Below are 17,781 nucleotides of genomic sequence, written 5' to 3' on the forward strand. Positions count from 1 at the left end.
CCATGAATGAAGCTTCTTTGTAGCATATTCCATGTCTTTTACTTAGTTACCAAACCCTTACTTTTGGTTATTAGAAGCCCACTTTGCAGTCAAACTTGATCTACTGCCTGACAGATGTTGAGCACATGATTAGATCAACATGTTCTGCATTTTATAATTCTTGAACCACTGCCTTCTGTAATTATGTTTTATTTATTACTCAGGTTTTGTTCTCGTTCATTACTTCGTGATTCCCTTGATCACTCTCTCATAGACCAGATTCCTGGCCGCCAAAATGACCGAAAAACACTTCTAGGGGAGCTGAACTGGATTTTCACTGCTGTCACTGATACAATTGCATGGAATGTACTGCCTCATGGTATTAGATAATTTGATTATCGCTTTTCTATTTTCCACATAATTTTTTGAAGGAGCGCAATGCTGATATGTAAATTGACGTTGTGCAGATCTTTTCCAGCGGTTATTTAGGCAAGATCTGCTAGTTGCTAGTCTCTTTCGGAATTTCTTACTTGCTGAGCGAATAATGCGAGCCGCAAATTGTTCTCCAATTTCATATCCATTGTTACCATCGACTCATCAGCATCATATGTGGTAGCCATATGGAGTTATTATCGCTGTGTAATTATATATTTAGTCTTTATTTTTCTTTCCTTATTAGAGTTTGGACATTTCAGGGATTCATGGGATATGGCTGCTGAGATTTGTCTATCCAAACTTCCGCAATTAATTGCTAATCCGAATTCGGAGTTTCAGGTTTTGTTATCTTAGATCCATTGATCATTGTCTACTGTTTGCCTTTCTAGTATGATCATTAAATGCTAAAGTCTTTTTCTTGTTTTATTGTTGTTATAATGTTTGCTAATGTTCCTTATTTTCTGTAAATCAGCCTAGCCCATTTTTCACAGAACAATTGACGGCTTTTGAAGTGTGGCTTGATCATGGCTCTGAACACAAGAAGCCACCCGAGCAGTTGCCTATAGTTCTTCAGGTAAGCCACTTAGTTTCTTTATTTGGTAGATATGCAAAAATTGCTTTCTTAATGTGATAATTTTCATTGTAATCAGTTTTGGATACTGCTATTCTACTCTCAAATGGTTGTTAACGTGTTATTGTTCATGGTATCACTGATCAAATATGGCAGTAAGCTATCTTAAATTTGTATTTTGAGCCAAGGTTACTCCTCAAAAAGAGTGCTATTGGAATTTTGCACAATGAGGTGAGTGTTTAAGCGTCTGTGCTCTATTCTCATTAGGCAATGTCAGGTAATACATAGAATTTTTATAGGAACTTCAGGGGAATATAATACATAGGCCATTAGACAAAGTTGTACATGTTTTATTCCTTTGCTCAATATGATAGGCTTCTCTATTTCACTTTCTCTTAAACATGCAATGGATATGAACCATGCTCGTGCCAAAGCAAGATGGATCACCTTTACATAATCTAATAGATTTTGTGATGGTGAAAGAGTCTTGTTTTAAGGTAGCGCTATAGCAATAGTATGAGTTACTAAGCAGACCATACGACTATATAACCGCCAACTTTTAAACCAATGTAATATTTCGATGAAAAGCTGGGACTGTAAGTGAGCTGAGATGGTATTGTAAGGTTGATAATTTAATGTAGAGCGGAAAATGTTGTGCATGTGAGCTGAGATGTATTATAAGAAGCTGCACTAGTTTGAAAATATGGAAGAGGCAAGTGTCAGTAGAGGCAACTAGGTAGTAGGTTGGTGCGTGATCTAGGTGGATTTGTCAGATTCTCAAGCTGTTATTCTAATTACTAGGATGACTTCTAGAATTATGAAATTGATAATATGGAATCGCAGATTAATATGTTTTTGATGATTTATATTGGCAGTGGGATTTAGTGGTTGACAAAGTCAGCTGGAAAGTAAGTAAACTGGATTGTAGAGTCAGTTAAATTCAATATAAATCAGTAGATGTGTTGTGAAGTATTAGTGCTACATTATAATCCCAGGATTCCAAGTATTTACATGTATTCTTTGCTTAACTGAGATGCCAATGGTAGCAGAAAAGGTTGATTATCTGGAAAATTGCATAGAAAATTGAAGAGGGCTGATGCATTTTTAGGTGAAGTATATAGCTGGAAGTAGCGAGGAACTTGATGGTGCAAAAGAAGCTTGCTGGTCATACAATTTAATAAGAAATGCTTCATTAGTGGTGAATCAAAACTAGGGGTTGAGACTAGAGCATGGGCAAAAAAGACCCTGTAAAGGAGGGATGGTGTAATCACTGGAAATCAGCATGAAAACCATCATAGAATGACACTAGGATGATCCAAAAATGCATGAATCATTGGAAAGGTTAAGGACATGAAATGATTATAGAATCCACAGAAAGGGAAAAAGGATCATAAGTAGATAGTTGATAAAAGTGCAATTTGACTGTATTCTGGTAGTCATTGTAAAAAATGAGCCTTAGCATATGAATTGTTGAACTTACAGGAGCCTAGAGGAGAGCTCAAGAAAATTTTTAGAATGAGGAGCGAAGTTCCACAACTAGTACATTAGGTGGGTTGAAGAAGCAAGAACGTAGGGCAAAAAAAAATCCAAAATGACAAGCAGTGAACCATATAAGTGAAACTTACCTTAGAAAATATGGAGGCAACTTAAGGAGTCACAAGGAGTCTAAGTTCTGCATGGACCTACAAAGCAAGGTTTTAAATATCATGTGATGGAGCTGTCCCGATTTTTTCATGGAACGGGATGCGCTACCGTCCCACTCCATCTCGACACTTGGGATAGAGAATGTCCCAAGATGTTTCGATCGGAACGTTGGAACCCTAGTGGGATGGCTTTGTCCTGACACATGGGATGGTACCTCATTTCGATGTCCTGTAGGACGTCCCGCTGGGACTTGAATCATTGCTACAAAGTACGACAAACCATAAGTATGGTGATATATTGTAAGAAATAATAAAATAAAATGGTGATATTGGAATTGTTGTGCACTAAGGGGCTGTTTTGTTGCAGAGCAAAAAATGGGGGAATAAGGAATAGCTATTCGGCTGCTATAAGTGGTATGGGATTTATTCCACAGGATAAGGTATTTATGGTGTTTGGTTTAAGGAATAGGTTTTAAGGGATATTCTGTCTTGAGGTTGTTTGTTTGTGGAATAATTGAAGTGGATAGGTGGAATTTTGTATGCTTTGGATAAAATTGCCCATCTAGCAAAATTTTAAATGGCCGAGTATGGAAGTTTTATCTCATGGAAATATGAACAATTAGCATATGGCCCACCTTCTTGCCCACCCCCTTCCTAACCATGGACAACCATGTGCTACCTCCGACTGAAGTAGTGATAGTTGTTTTTAAATTTCTATTGAGTACAAAATTGTCATTCCATTTTGTGGGCAAAAGGTTAAGTATGCATGTATGATTGCCCCCCCCCCCCCCCCCCCCCAACTCGGCATTTCCATACCCTGGCCCTAGGCTTGATTTATGCTATGTGTTTTTACTTCTAGCTGCAAAATTGGTCTTCTTCTAGTTCCTATAAAATGTCTAGGTAATGAGGATCAATTCCATCATATATTTGCAAAGTCCCTTACCATCCCCTCCCTCTTGCCCTATTGCTAGCCTTGGGCAAATTAATTTGTGTACATCCGTACATTCTTATGATCGTTGCCATATATATGTACATATATATTTTATATATGAATATAATCCAATGCGGACATCATTTGAACTAGCTAAAAAATGTTTAGCAACCACAATTGTGCATGATACCACTAAGGATTTAAAAGAAAATAAACAAGAGTCAATTCACCCGGGAATTCACAATGCAGACCTAGCAGACAGTGCACAGTACTATTCCTATATGGGGTGCATCCACAAGTCACCAAATACATATCCATTACTACATAAAGCAAAATATCATCCAAGAATCTGAGAAAGGAGAAGGATCACACAAGCCAGAAGGATGCGATGCTTTAAATTGGCGCAAATCCAATCACTTAGATTGGAGATGAAATGCAATTCCTCATTGGGAGCAAATGGTATTAAGTGGAGGAAAGGGTATTATAAGAAGCAACGAGGTTATATCACTAATTGAAAGAATGAAGTCACAGTGTCAGCTGCCAACATATGTCTGTCTATTCTCTAGTTTACCTAAGACAATAGTACTCATTTGGAGAATGTCTAGTGCCCAAGTCACTGAATGGGTAAGTTGCCAATCCCTAAAACGGATGTACTTTTCTCTATTGGGTTGTGGCTGTAGTAGGTATTTTACTAGAGCTTTCTCTCCATGTACCCTTCTATGATTTCTTGTTGAATCATGTACTTGGGGGGACAATGTAATGACTAACCGGAGGGATAGCTGGATGTAGTTCACAGTGATCTGTGGGATGTGATGTGCCTGAAGGCTCCTTTACAGGTGTAGGACTCACTGTGCGAACCATGAATGTGTGATAAGCTCAGGTGGCCTCTTTGAGTGCTGGATATTTTGTATACAAAGCATGTGACCAGCCAGTGGCCTCTTTGAATGCCGGATACTTCATATACAAAGCATGTGACTAGCCAATAAATTGGCTTTGACACTCTGGCCATGTTGCATGTATACCTAGAACATGGCCAACAAAGACCACATCAGTATCTTCTATGCCCCATAGCCACTGGGCTCGTTTGGACCTTGCTACAAATGATGCAAGTAATCATGCAATAGATTAAAGAAAAACAACAACATAGAAAGTAAAAGCAATACAGTTTCCAAAGGACATGTCTTAATCCGTGACCTTCCATCCCATAGGTCTCTTGTTATCCTCTTGTTTGCTTGCCTGTACTTATGGTGCTTATGCTTAATATCACCACCATCATCACTGAGAGGGATAGGTTGAACCTCACATCAAAGTACCTATTATTGCCTTGGTGCCATTGAATAAATTTATGCCGGACATGATAAGCCATGACATTGTCACGCTGGGTCCTCAACTTATATGGTGCAGTTGTCTGAAGTATCTTGAACCGGATCTTCAAGATACGGAATTACTCGATTGCATTTTATATCTGTGCATGGTGGTGGTTAAATTGTTCCGGATTTCGGTGCTGCCATTTCCTAATTACTTGGTACTTGCTAGTGTGGTACAGAATGTTATGATATGGAGCTATGAACCTATCTGTATTTGCGTAACCTGTGTCAGTCGGTAGTATTTTCCTACATGCATAAGTGAACATAACGTGTTCGAAGAAGATTTCACACAAACACACACACACACACATATCATTGGTACGTCAAGTGGGGGAAAGCTGAAGCAGCTTACCTTCAAGTATTGTAAACTTAAATCTGTGAGGACCTAATGTAAGACCCGCATGTCAGTGGCTGATTTCTTGTATCCTGTAGCGATGTACATGAACGTGTAATCAAATAAACATGCTGCCATCACATTGTGTGATATCCACACCTTGTTGCGATATCGAGCTTGTTTCTCTTGCTTCACTTGACTACACTTGCTTTTCGCCTCTATGATATTCATATGCATACTAAGAAAACTATCTGCAAACTGAACTTTAATTATTACTCATACTTTTAAAAAAAAAAAAAAAACTTAGAGAGAAAAGGAGAGTCATTACTTAAAAAGGAGAATTATTACTAAATTTATTTATTCTTTAAGATAGAGGCAGCTCCATTTTTGAATTTATGTATACATATACCATAAATACATATGTAATGATTTGCTCATGACTCTATGATGTAAACTTATCTAGTAATCTTTCTAATATTTGCCAATCGACAGGGTTGCTATCTACATGCATTGATAAAAATTAGATACACAGTTCAACAGGTCCTCTTTATTTTTTTTATTTTTTGTGGAAGGGCCCATCTCCGGTGCCTTATTTATGTTGTTATGGATTAAGTTGGACTCATATACGGATCCAAATATTTGTGTTTTCTTTTGGATATTTTTTCTAGTAAATGCTAATTGAGGGGATTAATATCCATGTGGACAGTGTTAGCTACATGAACTAGTTCCCAAGATTGAATTTTGGGTGGTATGTTTATTCTGTCTCTATTCATATTGAATTTTAATATAAAAGGAGCCTGCCAGCCGTTGTTTCAGTCATATGGGCAGTTAAGTCTTTGCATGATTTTCTTGCAGTAATTTATAACATTCTAACTGATGTATGACTGACAAGCATGGATGAATTTTCTAAAGAATCGATTGTTGGTAACATATAAAATTTCTAGAATTTGTTTGCATGGTCCTAACTGCATGATTGCGCATTAAATATTGACATCATGGTTGCAGATATTTGTTCAGTATTATTATATAATTAATGACTTTCGTTAGAACTTTGCTTGGCCTGAGCAAACTTCATTGGAACCTAGTTCATCGCCCTGCTGTAGTAGTTGAAAATGCGCATATGGTTTCCTGTTGAACTGTAGAACTTTGTTTTGCTTTGCCAGTTCTCTCTTTCAGTAAGTGTTCAATTTGTGCTTGGATGTTTAGGGGCTCCTCTTTCAGAGTTATATTTAAGAATCTTTCTAACAATGATTTTTAAACTAACCCTAAATGGTTGAACTAGTGATTCTTGATTTTGATTGGAGATAACATGTATATTTTGACAGCTCAGATATCTAAATTTGTGTACCAATAATTTTTCCGCAGCCTGTTACTCTTTCTTGTTTGCTGATGACATATATTATTGTAGGTTTTACTGAGCCAATCTCATCGATTTCGTGCATTGGTGCTTCTAGGAAGATTCCTTGATATGGGACCTTGGGCTGTGGATTTGGTATTTTGTTGATCACTGTATTTAACCTTTCATTTATTTTCCATCTGTATACTGTTGGAACACTTATTTTATTCTGCTTTTGTGTTTCAAGCTTCACGTTTTGTGTCTTTTAGGCCTTATCCGTTGGGATCTTTCCTTATGTGCTCAAACTATTACAAACAACTGCAATGGAATTGCGCCAAATTCTTGTGTTTATATGGACCAAGATACTTGCTCTTGATAAGGTAGTTCAGTCTCTTCCTTGACTTAAGTTGTACACTGTCTACATTGCTTCTGTACATTTAACATTCGGGAGAAATAGTTTCTATGGTTTTAAGTCACTTAATAGCCAACCATAAGTCAAACAAGCTGTTGGTTTTGGCAATTTTCAGATATTTTTTGGTGTTTCTCATCTCTGTGGAATGCGACAAATTTAACCCTTTTTTTTTTGGGGGGGGGGGGGTTTGTGTACATTAGTCTTGTCAGGTTGATCTGGTGAAAGATGGGGGGCATGTATATTTCATCAAGTTTCTTAACAGCAAGGATGCATTCCCAGAACAGCGTGCAATGGCTGCTTTCGTTTTAGCAGTTATTGTGGATGGACACAGGCGGGGACAGGAAGCATGTATGCATGTTAACTTAATACATATATGCTTGGAACATCTCCAACCAGCGAGTCCACATGATACACAGACAGAGCCTTTACTTCTTCAGTGGCTTTGTCTCTGCCTTGGAAAGCTCTGGGAGGATTTTCCAGAAGCACAGATAGTAGGTCTACGAGCAGATGCACCTGCAACAATTAGACCTTTGTTGTCAGAGCCTCAGCCTGAGGTAGGATTTTTCCTTTGCTTTCCAAGTGGTCAATCTAGACTATCATGTTTTCACATCTGTATTTCATCTCCTGTCAGGTGAGATCTGCGGCTGTTTTTGCTCTGGGCACTCTTCTTGATGTTGGATCTGTCTCATATAGAGATGGACATGGAGGTGATGAGGATTGTGATGATGATGAAAAAATTAAGGCGGAGCTCAATATTGTCAAAAACCTTCTACAAGTTGTTGGTGATGGAAGTCCACTTGTCAGGGCTGAGGTTGCTGTAGGTAATGTAAATTTTTCCTAAAAATTCTGCGGATATATTTTCGAAAATGTTACTTGCCTCTCGAAGCTGTCGTTTTATTTTATCTGTGTATTTGATAGTGCATGGTTAGCAAAAAAAAATATGAGATAGCATCACCTGTTTGCACTGTAACAAAGTTGATTGGCGGTTTGCTATGCTTTTGTATGGTAAGGAAGAAAATTCTATACTATTTTTGATAGCAAAGAACATTTTACTTTCATAAATTGTAAGTTTGCACTTGAAAGTTTATGAAGTCCACTGGATATTTTTAAATATTATTCGTTAATGTTGACTTTGTTGCCGCAAAAACCAGTTTTCCATTTGGGATGTCTATTTGCTCCACGGACCTGAAGTATTGTAAAATTGCTCCATAAGTCGTTAAGTCAATTAAAAAAATAATCAAAGTTTTTGTGGAGGAAAAGAGCATACTATATCCAACTTAGCACAAAAGTGATCAAGTCAAAAGCCTTTATAATGCAAATGACTACTAACCATCCCGTCTGACAGTATAATCCACATATTTGTTAGGATTTCAACTAGAGCTTTTGATAATAAATTAGGCCTTGAGTTGAGATATCCTGAAATTAACATCTGATTTCATATAATTTTGCTTATGTTCATTATCATTGTCCTTGTATTCTCAGAGATCCGACGTACAAGCTTCTTTAAGGATGAGTTCTAACTTTCTTGCATGTGACATTGAAAATTTAGCTTTTGTTCAATATCATGGCTCAAGCATCAGGTAGGGGTCGGGTGAGGGTTGGAAACAGGTCAAATATGTGTTGGATACTGTATATCCATGTCGCTGTATCCATTTTTCTCAGTGGATACAAACAGGGATGTGAGTATCAATTAGGCTTCCAAATATATATCCATAGGTTGCCCTAAACAAATACAGGTGTGTATCAGATATCTGTAAAATTTATATATATTTGAAAGTTGTCATATGTATTTGACATGAATGATACCCATTTTTTATATAAAGAAACATGAATGTCAATCTGATAGATGTATGTAGATGAATGGACATAACAGATATGACGGGATAAATCAATAATATCATTTTCAGAAGTTTGTCCTTAAAAAAACAATATAGCACTTGTTAGATAACTGTATATGTAATCAAAATATTATCAGGATAGAAAGAACCATCTTTTTGATGTGTTGATGTCCATTTCCGTATTTGTATCACTAGAGAATGTCAGGTTATGCTTTGTATGTATAGATATTTTATCTGTCACCCTATTAGTTTTGGAAAGTGAGTTTATATTCCTGTAAACTGGTTTAACTTATCCTATTAAAGACATACCACTTTTTGGGCTCTAGGTGTTCATGCAGCATGCTTTGATCAGTTTTGTTTTCATTGTGATTTGTGATTAACATTGTTATGCTTGTTTGGCAGCTCTTGCCCGCTTTGCCTTCGGCCATAACAAGCATCTGAAGTCAATTGCTGCCGAATACTGGAAGCCTCAATCTAATTATTTATTGGGCTCATTTCCATCTTTGGCTAACATTAACAGTCCAGGTAGTGGATATGCTAACCCAAGCCAGTATGCAGGAAGTGCCCTTTCCTGCCATATTGGCCCTGTACTGAGAGTTGGCAGTGACAGCACAAGTGCTGCTCGAGATGGAAGGATATGCACAAGTAGTCCTCTTGCATCTACAGGGATAATGCATGGTTCCCCACTATCAGATGATTCTTCTCAGCATTCTGATTCTGGCATAGTTATAAAAGAAAATTCTAGTAATGGGGTCATCAGCTATCCTAGGTCAAGGCCTCTTGACAATGCAATGTATTCACAGATTATTTTAGCCATGTCTACTATGGCCAAAGATCCATCTCCTCGAATTGCAAGCCTTGGTCGAAGAACTCTTTCTATTATTGGTATTGAACAAGTGGTTACGAGGCAAGCAAGATTTAGTGGTGGTGGCATACATCAAGGAAATTGCTCTGCATCAACTGCATCTCCAAATCTTGCTGGATTGGCACGCTCTTCTTCATGGTTTGACATGAATGCCGGTAATCTTCAGTTTTTATTGTTCATCATTTTATTTAAATGTATCATTTATCATCTAGCATCCTTTAATAATTTGTAAAAATCATCGCAAAAAATTCAATTTTTGCACTGCTAATTATATCATTGTGTTAAGCAGGTCATTTGCCAATGACATTTAGAACACCTCCAGTTAGCCCTCCACGGAATAATTACCTCACAGGATTGCGACGTGTGTGTTCCCTAGAATTCAGGCCTCACCAATTAAATTCCCCAGACACTGGACTAGCTGATCCGCTTTTAGGTTCTGATGGATCTTCCGGGAGTTCTGAACGCAGCTTACTTCCACAATCAACCATTTACAACTGGAGCTGCGGTCATTTTTCAAGGCCACTTCTTACTGCTTCTGATGACAATGAGGAAATTATGGCTAGAAGAGAGGAAAGGGAAAGAATAGCCCTGGATCGCATAGCCAAATGCCAGCATTCTTGTAAGTGGAATGATGATTATACTATTTGATTTCTATGCCTTCGGATTTTTTTGTTCCATTGTTTGGGCATGTAGCTGCCGCCTTTGTTTTTCATGTAGATGAACATGATTTTTTTTATCTGTAACTTGCAGCTGTAAGCAAACTTAATAATCAAATTGCTAGTTGGGATACAAAGTTTGAAATGGGTACAAAGGCCACATTGCTGCTACCCTTTTATCCTATTGTAGTTGCTGCAGATGAGAATGAACGTATCAGGTAATTGAATGGTAAAATTTTGTTACTTTTATTTTCAAATTTATCTAAATTTTAACAGCATGCTTCATCTATAATAGCAGGATACTATTTTGATGGATCTTAACCAATTGAGTACTTGTATGGCCGACCACAAATAAGTTGGGCAAAGTCTTGATGGTTAGCTGTACCGCCCATACCGGATGGTATGGGTATACGGTACGGAGCATACCATATCATACCGGTATGCCGAACTGTCCTGTACCGATATAGGCATATCGTACTGTATCGCATAATGACACTAGTGGAATTTCACTAGTATGGGGTCCGATACCGAGATGGCGAACCTTCTTTCCCTTTTCCCTAGTATTTCATTGCCATGAATTTTTGAATACCATCAAACTTTACCATGGAAATTGGTTGTGCAAATATAATCACAAATGTAAAGCCTAAGGGTGTTTGGCAATCGCTTTTATTTCTTGTTTTCTACTTTTAAAATGAAAAAGCATAGATCGAGACAAAAAAAATATGTTTGATGCTAATGTGATGCCAATGTTTTTCTATTTTTAAAAAGTCATTTTCACTATTTATAGAAAAACTAAAAGTAAGAAATTCTTACTTTCAGTATGTTTTAGAAATAAAAAATTCATGTTGTTATACTACCACCGACACTGCCCCCCCATCATCAATGTATTTTTTGCCACCACCACTGCCACTGCCTGCTCCATCACAATACCGCTGCCATTGTTGTTATTACCTTTGCCACACTATTGCTGCCGCTACCATTGTTATTGCTGTTGCTACAAACACCACCCCTCACCACACCGCCATTGCTCCTGCCATCAACACCACCCCCATCGCTGATACCACCCCTGTCACCAACACCACCGCTATCGCTGCCGCACCCGCTACGCTTATGTTTTTAAAAATAATTGTCAATACAAGACATTTATATTCTTAAAAATCTAGAAAAATTAGAAGTAAACTTTCTATTTTTTATTTCTGAAAACTGCAAAATGAAGGTGATGCCAAATGTCACCAAAGTTTATCAAGTGATTACTTGGTGTATACTGTATGCACTCTTTCATCATTCTGGTGGAAATTTTCATAGAAATGTGAATAATCTTATTCTTTTGTTTGATGCAATCTAGATCATTAGTCCATGCTCAAAATTCTAAAGTAGCTGGTGCGAGCTTGCTTGCTTGTGATGCTTTGAGAATAACATACCACATGGATAAGTCATAAAAGTTAGGTATCTATCACTATTTATTAAATACTTCTTCTGGATTACATGTTCAGTGGAGTAAACAATTGTATAAAAACTTATTCAATATCATAGTATATAATTTCATCTTTAGCTAATAGCTATGTAATAAATTGTGCCTAGCTATTTTTGAAATCTCATCATGTCAAATTTATTTATCTATTAATTTATTTTGTACGTGTGTCCTGAACTTGTTAAGTTGAACCAAACCTGACTGGTGTCCGGGTGATAGGTGCATAGTCCAACCATTGGTTGACCTCCTCGACTCTGATAACTTGATGGATCCATGCCAAAGTCAGATTTGGGGATCAATTTCTCGTCTTTTGTTTTCCAGTTTCCATTAGTCTGACTTATGACTAGCTTGGAATCTCCCCTCTCATCGAGGCGCTTCGCTTAATTGACATTGGTCCCCCTTTTAGCCTTTTTTGCCTTTGCCATGGCCATTGCGATCAAGCACCCAATGACCGCCTTCCCCTCCTCCAATGTTGATCTTCCAAACAACCCTCTCCTCTCTGGCATCACATTACGATCGTCAAGGTCGTGCCCCTTAGCACATCTTCCTAACCACTCCAGTATCAAGCTGGCATTGCCATCGGGTCCTCTGAGAGATAAATCACCATTTCTTTGCGATGGAGCCAAGATAGGGTGTAGGGAATCATACCCCCTTCCCCACTAGTTGACCTGTGGGTCTTAAGTTTTGACCTTGATGGTTTGAAAGGTTAATCTGTTTAGGTCCACTAGTTTGAGTGGTTTTAAGCTATTTCCAAGCCATTGTGATCCCAACATGCAACACCTAGCTGGTGATATGTCGACCAGGTTGACTTGATCTCATAATGCTGCTTGTGAGGTAGATTGTCTATCCACGTTTTGTTTCCCTTTGGAAAAATAAAATGGCACTTTAGTATGAAAAGAGTGATTTTCGTATCTGTCATATGCAGCAAACTGTGGTTGCCCTTGGTCAAGCTTTGGTTTGTATCATGTTAGATAAATAGCAAGTTTTGTTTCTTTTTCAGAAAAAAATACTATAGTAAATTAGTTCTAATTGTAATGGTTTTTTTGGGGTTTGTATTAGAACTATCATGGTCTTTTAACAAATAAAATCTGATCAATGGTGAGTTTTTGATCTTATAGCAGCTAGTTTTTGGAGAGATTATAAATGCATGTTCTGCTCTGAGGATTGAAATGATTGAGAATTGATTAAGATTGTTTTGTCACTACAACAAGGGTCACGGGAGCGACAGTCAGGCTTTGGTTGCAAGGTTGAAAGAAATGAGATCATGCACGTAATCAACAGATTCATTAAGCATTGTTTGTTTGAAGCCATTATGATGGAAGTTTTGAGGTTTCAGATTTAAACTAGTTGATTTTGGACATTTTCTGTACTCTGGTAGAGTGTGGAGCTATATTGGTCAGCTCTAGATGTTAACCACATTATTTGGAATACTGGCCAGGAAGTTGTCCTCTTCATAATGATTGTAATTATAGAAATCTTTTGATGTTCTTTGTTGTTTATGCTGATTGTTCTTTTGCTTCATATGCCAATGGAGGGCAGGCCTTGGCAAAACTGCAATGTTGCTTTATTGTAACCTGGGTGTTATGGGTTTAAAACACAAAAACAGCCTCTCTGCATGCAACTGACCCTTCCTAGACCCACAGTGGCAGGAGCGTTGTGCACTAGGACACTCTTTTATGCCAATAGCTGGCCTTGTTTGATTGATTTTAGCAAGCTTGACAAAATTCTCACATCAGCGAATTCTCTACACAAACACAAAACAATTTATTAGCCTAGATGGAAGCCATAATAAGTTTCAAGATTGAAGACCGAGTTTATGAAGGTTAATTTATATTTCTTAGTTTTGCCCGGTCTTTTAAGTTTGCATTTGTTTTATGATTAAACTCACAATGCCGCTGAATACTTGGAAGAGAGTATTTTGTGTTACTTTATAATATAGAGTTTCTCATGCTTCTAATTTCAAGATGTCGATTTACAGTATCTTTTTTTGTATTGGTTGATTACACATTACAATTCTTCTAGTCTTTTCTAAAGCTTGATATATCATCTCCCAGGGTATGGAATTATGAGGAAGCTACACCTTTGAATAGTTTCGACAATCATGATTTATCTGATAGAGGAATTTCTAAGCTCTGCCTTGTGAATGAACTGGACGACAGCTTGCTCCTTGTTGCTTCAAGTAAGCTGTTTGTTGGTAAAACTAGTTTGCAACTGGTAGTGGTAGTTTGTGTCCCGGACCCTTTGGTTTATCCATAAGCACTCAACCCTCACTTAGAGTTTGTAGTGATTGTGAACAAAATTTTAGGTCCTGGAAGGATCGGATACTTGGGCACGTACCAGCATTGGACTTGTTTGATAGTTTGTTCTGAATATGCATGTTGATTGCAGGTGATGGAAATGTTCGTGTGTGGAAAGATTATACTGTAAAAGGCAAACAGAAACTTGTAACGGCATTTTCTTCAGTTCAAGGACATAAGGCTGGTGTTCGCAGTATGAATGCAGTTGTGGACTGGCAGCAGCAGTCTGGTTACTTGGTATTACTCCATTTTAGTCTTGTGTAATCTTACACTACTATGGTATCATAGTTTTGTTGTGGGGTTCATATACAAGCATTTCCTTGTTGTAGTATGCTTCTGGTGAGGCATCGCCTATTATGCTTTGGGATCTGGACAAAGAGCAACTTGTCAGCTCAATTCCATCATCATCGGACTTCAGCATATCATCTTTGGTGAGCGTTTTTCCATCTCTACTAATACATATATAGATCAACTAATGAACCCTCATGGAGATGTGCTGGTAAGAATGCGCATGTGTCAGAAGTGCGCCTGTGAGCTAATACTATATTCATTTGCCCGGGATTGTCTGTTCTAGTCAGCCTATGCAGATATGAATCCTTGGCATTTTAACTATTCTTCCCACTCCCTCATCAGTTTTTTCCCTTGCTTTGCATTTTAAATGACTCAGTTTTTTCTGTTCTTTTTTCCAGTCAGCTTCTCAAGTTCATGGTGGTCAGTTTGCAGCTGGTTTTCTGGACGGTTCTATCAGGATATTTGATATTCGTACTCCTGAGATGTGAGAATCCACATACTTTCTACACAATTCTGGATGTGATAAATTTGGTTACTTATTTTCTGAACAACTGAAGATTAAGCAAGTTGTTTTTATTTTCAATCTCCCTGTTCACCAGACATCTAAATTATTTATTAGTGAAGGTTATTCCAAATTTTCCTTGAACTACACTTATGCCTCCCAGAATTGTATCTGATTATTAGTCATGCCTGGTGTTACAGGCTTGTCTGTACAGCAAGGCCACATACTCAAAGAGTGGAAAAGGTTGTTGGGCTTGGCTTTCAACCTGGTCTTGATCCAGCCAAGGTAACAACATTCATCAACTAGCTTGTTTTATACTATTATCTTTGTTCAGATTAACAACTGTCTTGACCTTAGGAGTTTGAATGAGTAAATTATGATGCTAGACCCATTTCAAAAATATCCTTCTGCTCCAGTACTGGTCTACCAAAGAACTTTGGACAGAATGTAGTTTATTGTTGCTATCTTGCTTGTTCCAACTCTTGCTCCTGTTCTTGTGGTTTTCAAAAGCTATAATCTATAAGATTCAATCGTACACAGTTTGAAAGAGAAAAGAAAGAGGGGCCAGAGTGCAGGAGATTAATTTGAACATAACTTTGAAAAAAAAAAAACTTTTTTCAGTCACGCAAACTAAGACTGGTGTTTTAGTCATCTGATGCATGCTCAAGTTATGCTTCAATTTAACTCAGCGGTAACAAATATACCGTCAAGATTCCATATTCTTTAATAGGAGGCTGCTGCTGTTAGCAATCTCCTATAGAGAATGAAAAGGAAGAGGTTAGACGATGGAAAAGTAGGGACTGATTTAAGCACATGGATGATTCCAGACATCATGGTTTGTTCTCTTGAGAAAATAGTTAATATGCCCCCTTATTAGCAGCTACATCACATGAAACATATTTTATATTTTTGCATGTATGGTGTCAGTCACATGACTTAATAATCGAATTAGGAAGTCAAGAATGATGAAAAAATAGAAAAAAAAATTGATGCTTCACATCTGGTTAAACATCGGATAATTGATATTACCCATATTATGTCCTTCCCCTTATCTTACGTTCATGTGAGTGAATCTTTTAGATTATTGGGCTTGCTTTTGAAAGTGAGCAGATGCAGGGGGTTGGAGGTTGCAACCTGGGTAATTGTTTGCATTTTTGCCTTTTTGTTTTTCCCTGGAGGTAGAGGGCAGGCTTTGGTGCAACAGTGTGAGGTTGCTCCATTGTGACCTGGATGTTAGGGATTCAAACATGGATACAGCTTCTCTGCATGTCGGGTTAGGCTGTTTACATTTGACCCTAGACTACACAATGGCAGGAGTCTTGTGTGCTTCCTTGAGGTATTTGAGGAAGATGGATGATGTCATGCCAGCTTTTGAAAGTCCTACATTCCTTATCCAAGCTGGCAAAAGCAACAACATTTTTTTAATCCTTTTCTCTATATAGCGGTAGCAATGCATATCTGACACAGCCCCTCTCTTGTCCAACCTGGCCTGATTGCCACTGTATCTCTATTTATATCTGGTAATTTAAAATTTTGATTTTATATTTTGCATTTGAGATACAACTTGCCTTGCAAATTGTATCTTCCCTTGGTAGCATTTTATGTTGGTTGAGAATGGCAGTTTCCGTCTAACCTGTTCTGTAATTTATACTGATGCATAAATTGGAAAAGTCATGTATTTCAGTGCCTTAAATTATTATGCAATCCATTTTTCCTTGAATCTACTAATTACCTTGATAAAGATCTTGACTAATCCTTTTTATGCATTTTTATAGCATCTCATATCTCTTTGGGTGCTTTTATGTGGCAAAGGTAGCATAATGTATGGTTGCATCTTTAATCTATTTGGATGCAGATTGTCAGTGCATCACAAGCTGGGGACATCCAGTTTTTGGATATAAGAAATCAGACTCAGGCATATCTCACCATTGATGCCCATAGGGGCTCTCTTACAGCCTTGGCCGTTCATCGCCATGCTCCAGTTGTTGCAAGTGGCTCAGCCAAGCAGATCGTGAAAGTCTTCAGCCTTGAAGGAGAGCAGCTGAGCATCATCAGATATTACCCGACTTTCATGGCTCAGAGAATAGGATCTGTCAACTGCCTCACTTTCCATCCTTACAGAGTACTCCTTGCAGCCGGTGCTGCTGATGCCTGCATATCCATCTATGCAGATGACAGCTACCAAGCAAGATAACTTGCAATCAGTGAGTTCCATTATGGGCAAGAAAAGAATGTCCACATCTTACCCGAGCAACATGCCTGTTGTTACATTCAGGCTAGTGGGCTGATCTCTCGCTGAAGCTATTGGCATTGTCACCGGTTGAATATATATACACCTCTGGCCTGCATGTGAAATTTGTATGTTATAATATTCATTAGCCTCCTGCAGAAGGTCTCAGTTAATCCCGTTTGTATTTACCCTTGGAGGCTCTTACAAATAATTTTGATACCTAGGTAAAAGATGTAAATAGTTTCTGTTATTTCAATGCTTTCTAGCTGTTTTCTTCCTCCCTTTGTTCAATTTGTAAAAGCGCCAGACTCTTCATATTATAAATTAAATAGGGTTGGGCTCTTCCTGGGCAAGGGGTGTTGTTGTATTTAAACAATCCTTGTCTTCTAAGTTCCTTTTCTTGCAGATCTCTAATTTTGATGTCCTTAATGATTTTTCCTTGCTAGGATATTGCTTAATGTTTGCTTCAAACTTTTTGAATAGCATGTGGTTGATGGTGGCAGGGATGATAATTTCGATATGGGCTTGTTAATCAAAGTGTAGTTCAATTTCTTAGCATTGCTTGTAAATATTGTCTTTATGATTTCAGTGAAATTCTTGTGGAGGTGCGCAATTATTATCTC

The 17,781-nt window shown here is 37.8% G+C and overlaps 1 protein-coding gene across 1 annotated transcript in view; it reads left to right on the top strand.

The window, feature by feature from the left end:
- The window catches only part of LOC105052260 (regulatory-associated protein of TOR 1), a 32,061-nt gene extending 14,550 nt beyond the window's left edge, over positions 1-17,511 (top strand). Inside the window, exons 7-23 of the mRNA XM_010933019.3 lie at positions 204-358; positions 447-591; positions 675-753; positions 887-988; positions 6,669-6,752; positions 6,866-6,976; positions 7,209-7,562; positions 7,640-7,829; positions 9,249-9,866; positions 10,001-10,330; positions 10,462-10,585; positions 13,893-14,017; positions 14,227-14,372; positions 14,465-14,566; positions 14,825-14,910; positions 15,129-15,213; positions 16,784-17,511. Coding sequence (XP_010931321.1) covers positions 204-358; positions 447-591; positions 675-753; positions 887-988; positions 6,669-6,752; positions 6,866-6,976; positions 7,209-7,562; positions 7,640-7,829; positions 9,249-9,866; positions 10,001-10,330; positions 10,462-10,585; positions 13,893-14,017; positions 14,227-14,372; positions 14,465-14,566; positions 14,825-14,910; positions 15,129-15,213; positions 16,784-17,122 — 3,175 coding nt within the window. The 3' untranslated portion in view covers positions 17,123-17,511. The remainder of the gene's footprint in view (positions 1-203; positions 359-446; positions 592-674; positions 754-886; positions 989-6,668; positions 6,753-6,865; positions 6,977-7,208; positions 7,563-7,639; positions 7,830-9,248; positions 9,867-10,000; positions 10,331-10,461; positions 10,586-13,892; positions 14,018-14,226; positions 14,373-14,464; positions 14,567-14,824; positions 14,911-15,128; positions 15,214-16,783) is intronic.
- Positions 17,512-17,781: the final 270 nt, after the last annotated feature.

The sequence above is a fragment of the Elaeis guineensis genome, chromosome 10 (assembly GCF_000442705.2).
Source record: "Elaeis guineensis isolate ETL-2024a chromosome 10, EG11, whole genome shotgun sequence".
NCBI classification, from domain to species: Eukaryota; Viridiplantae; Streptophyta; class Magnoliopsida; order Arecales; family Arecaceae; genus Elaeis; species Elaeis guineensis.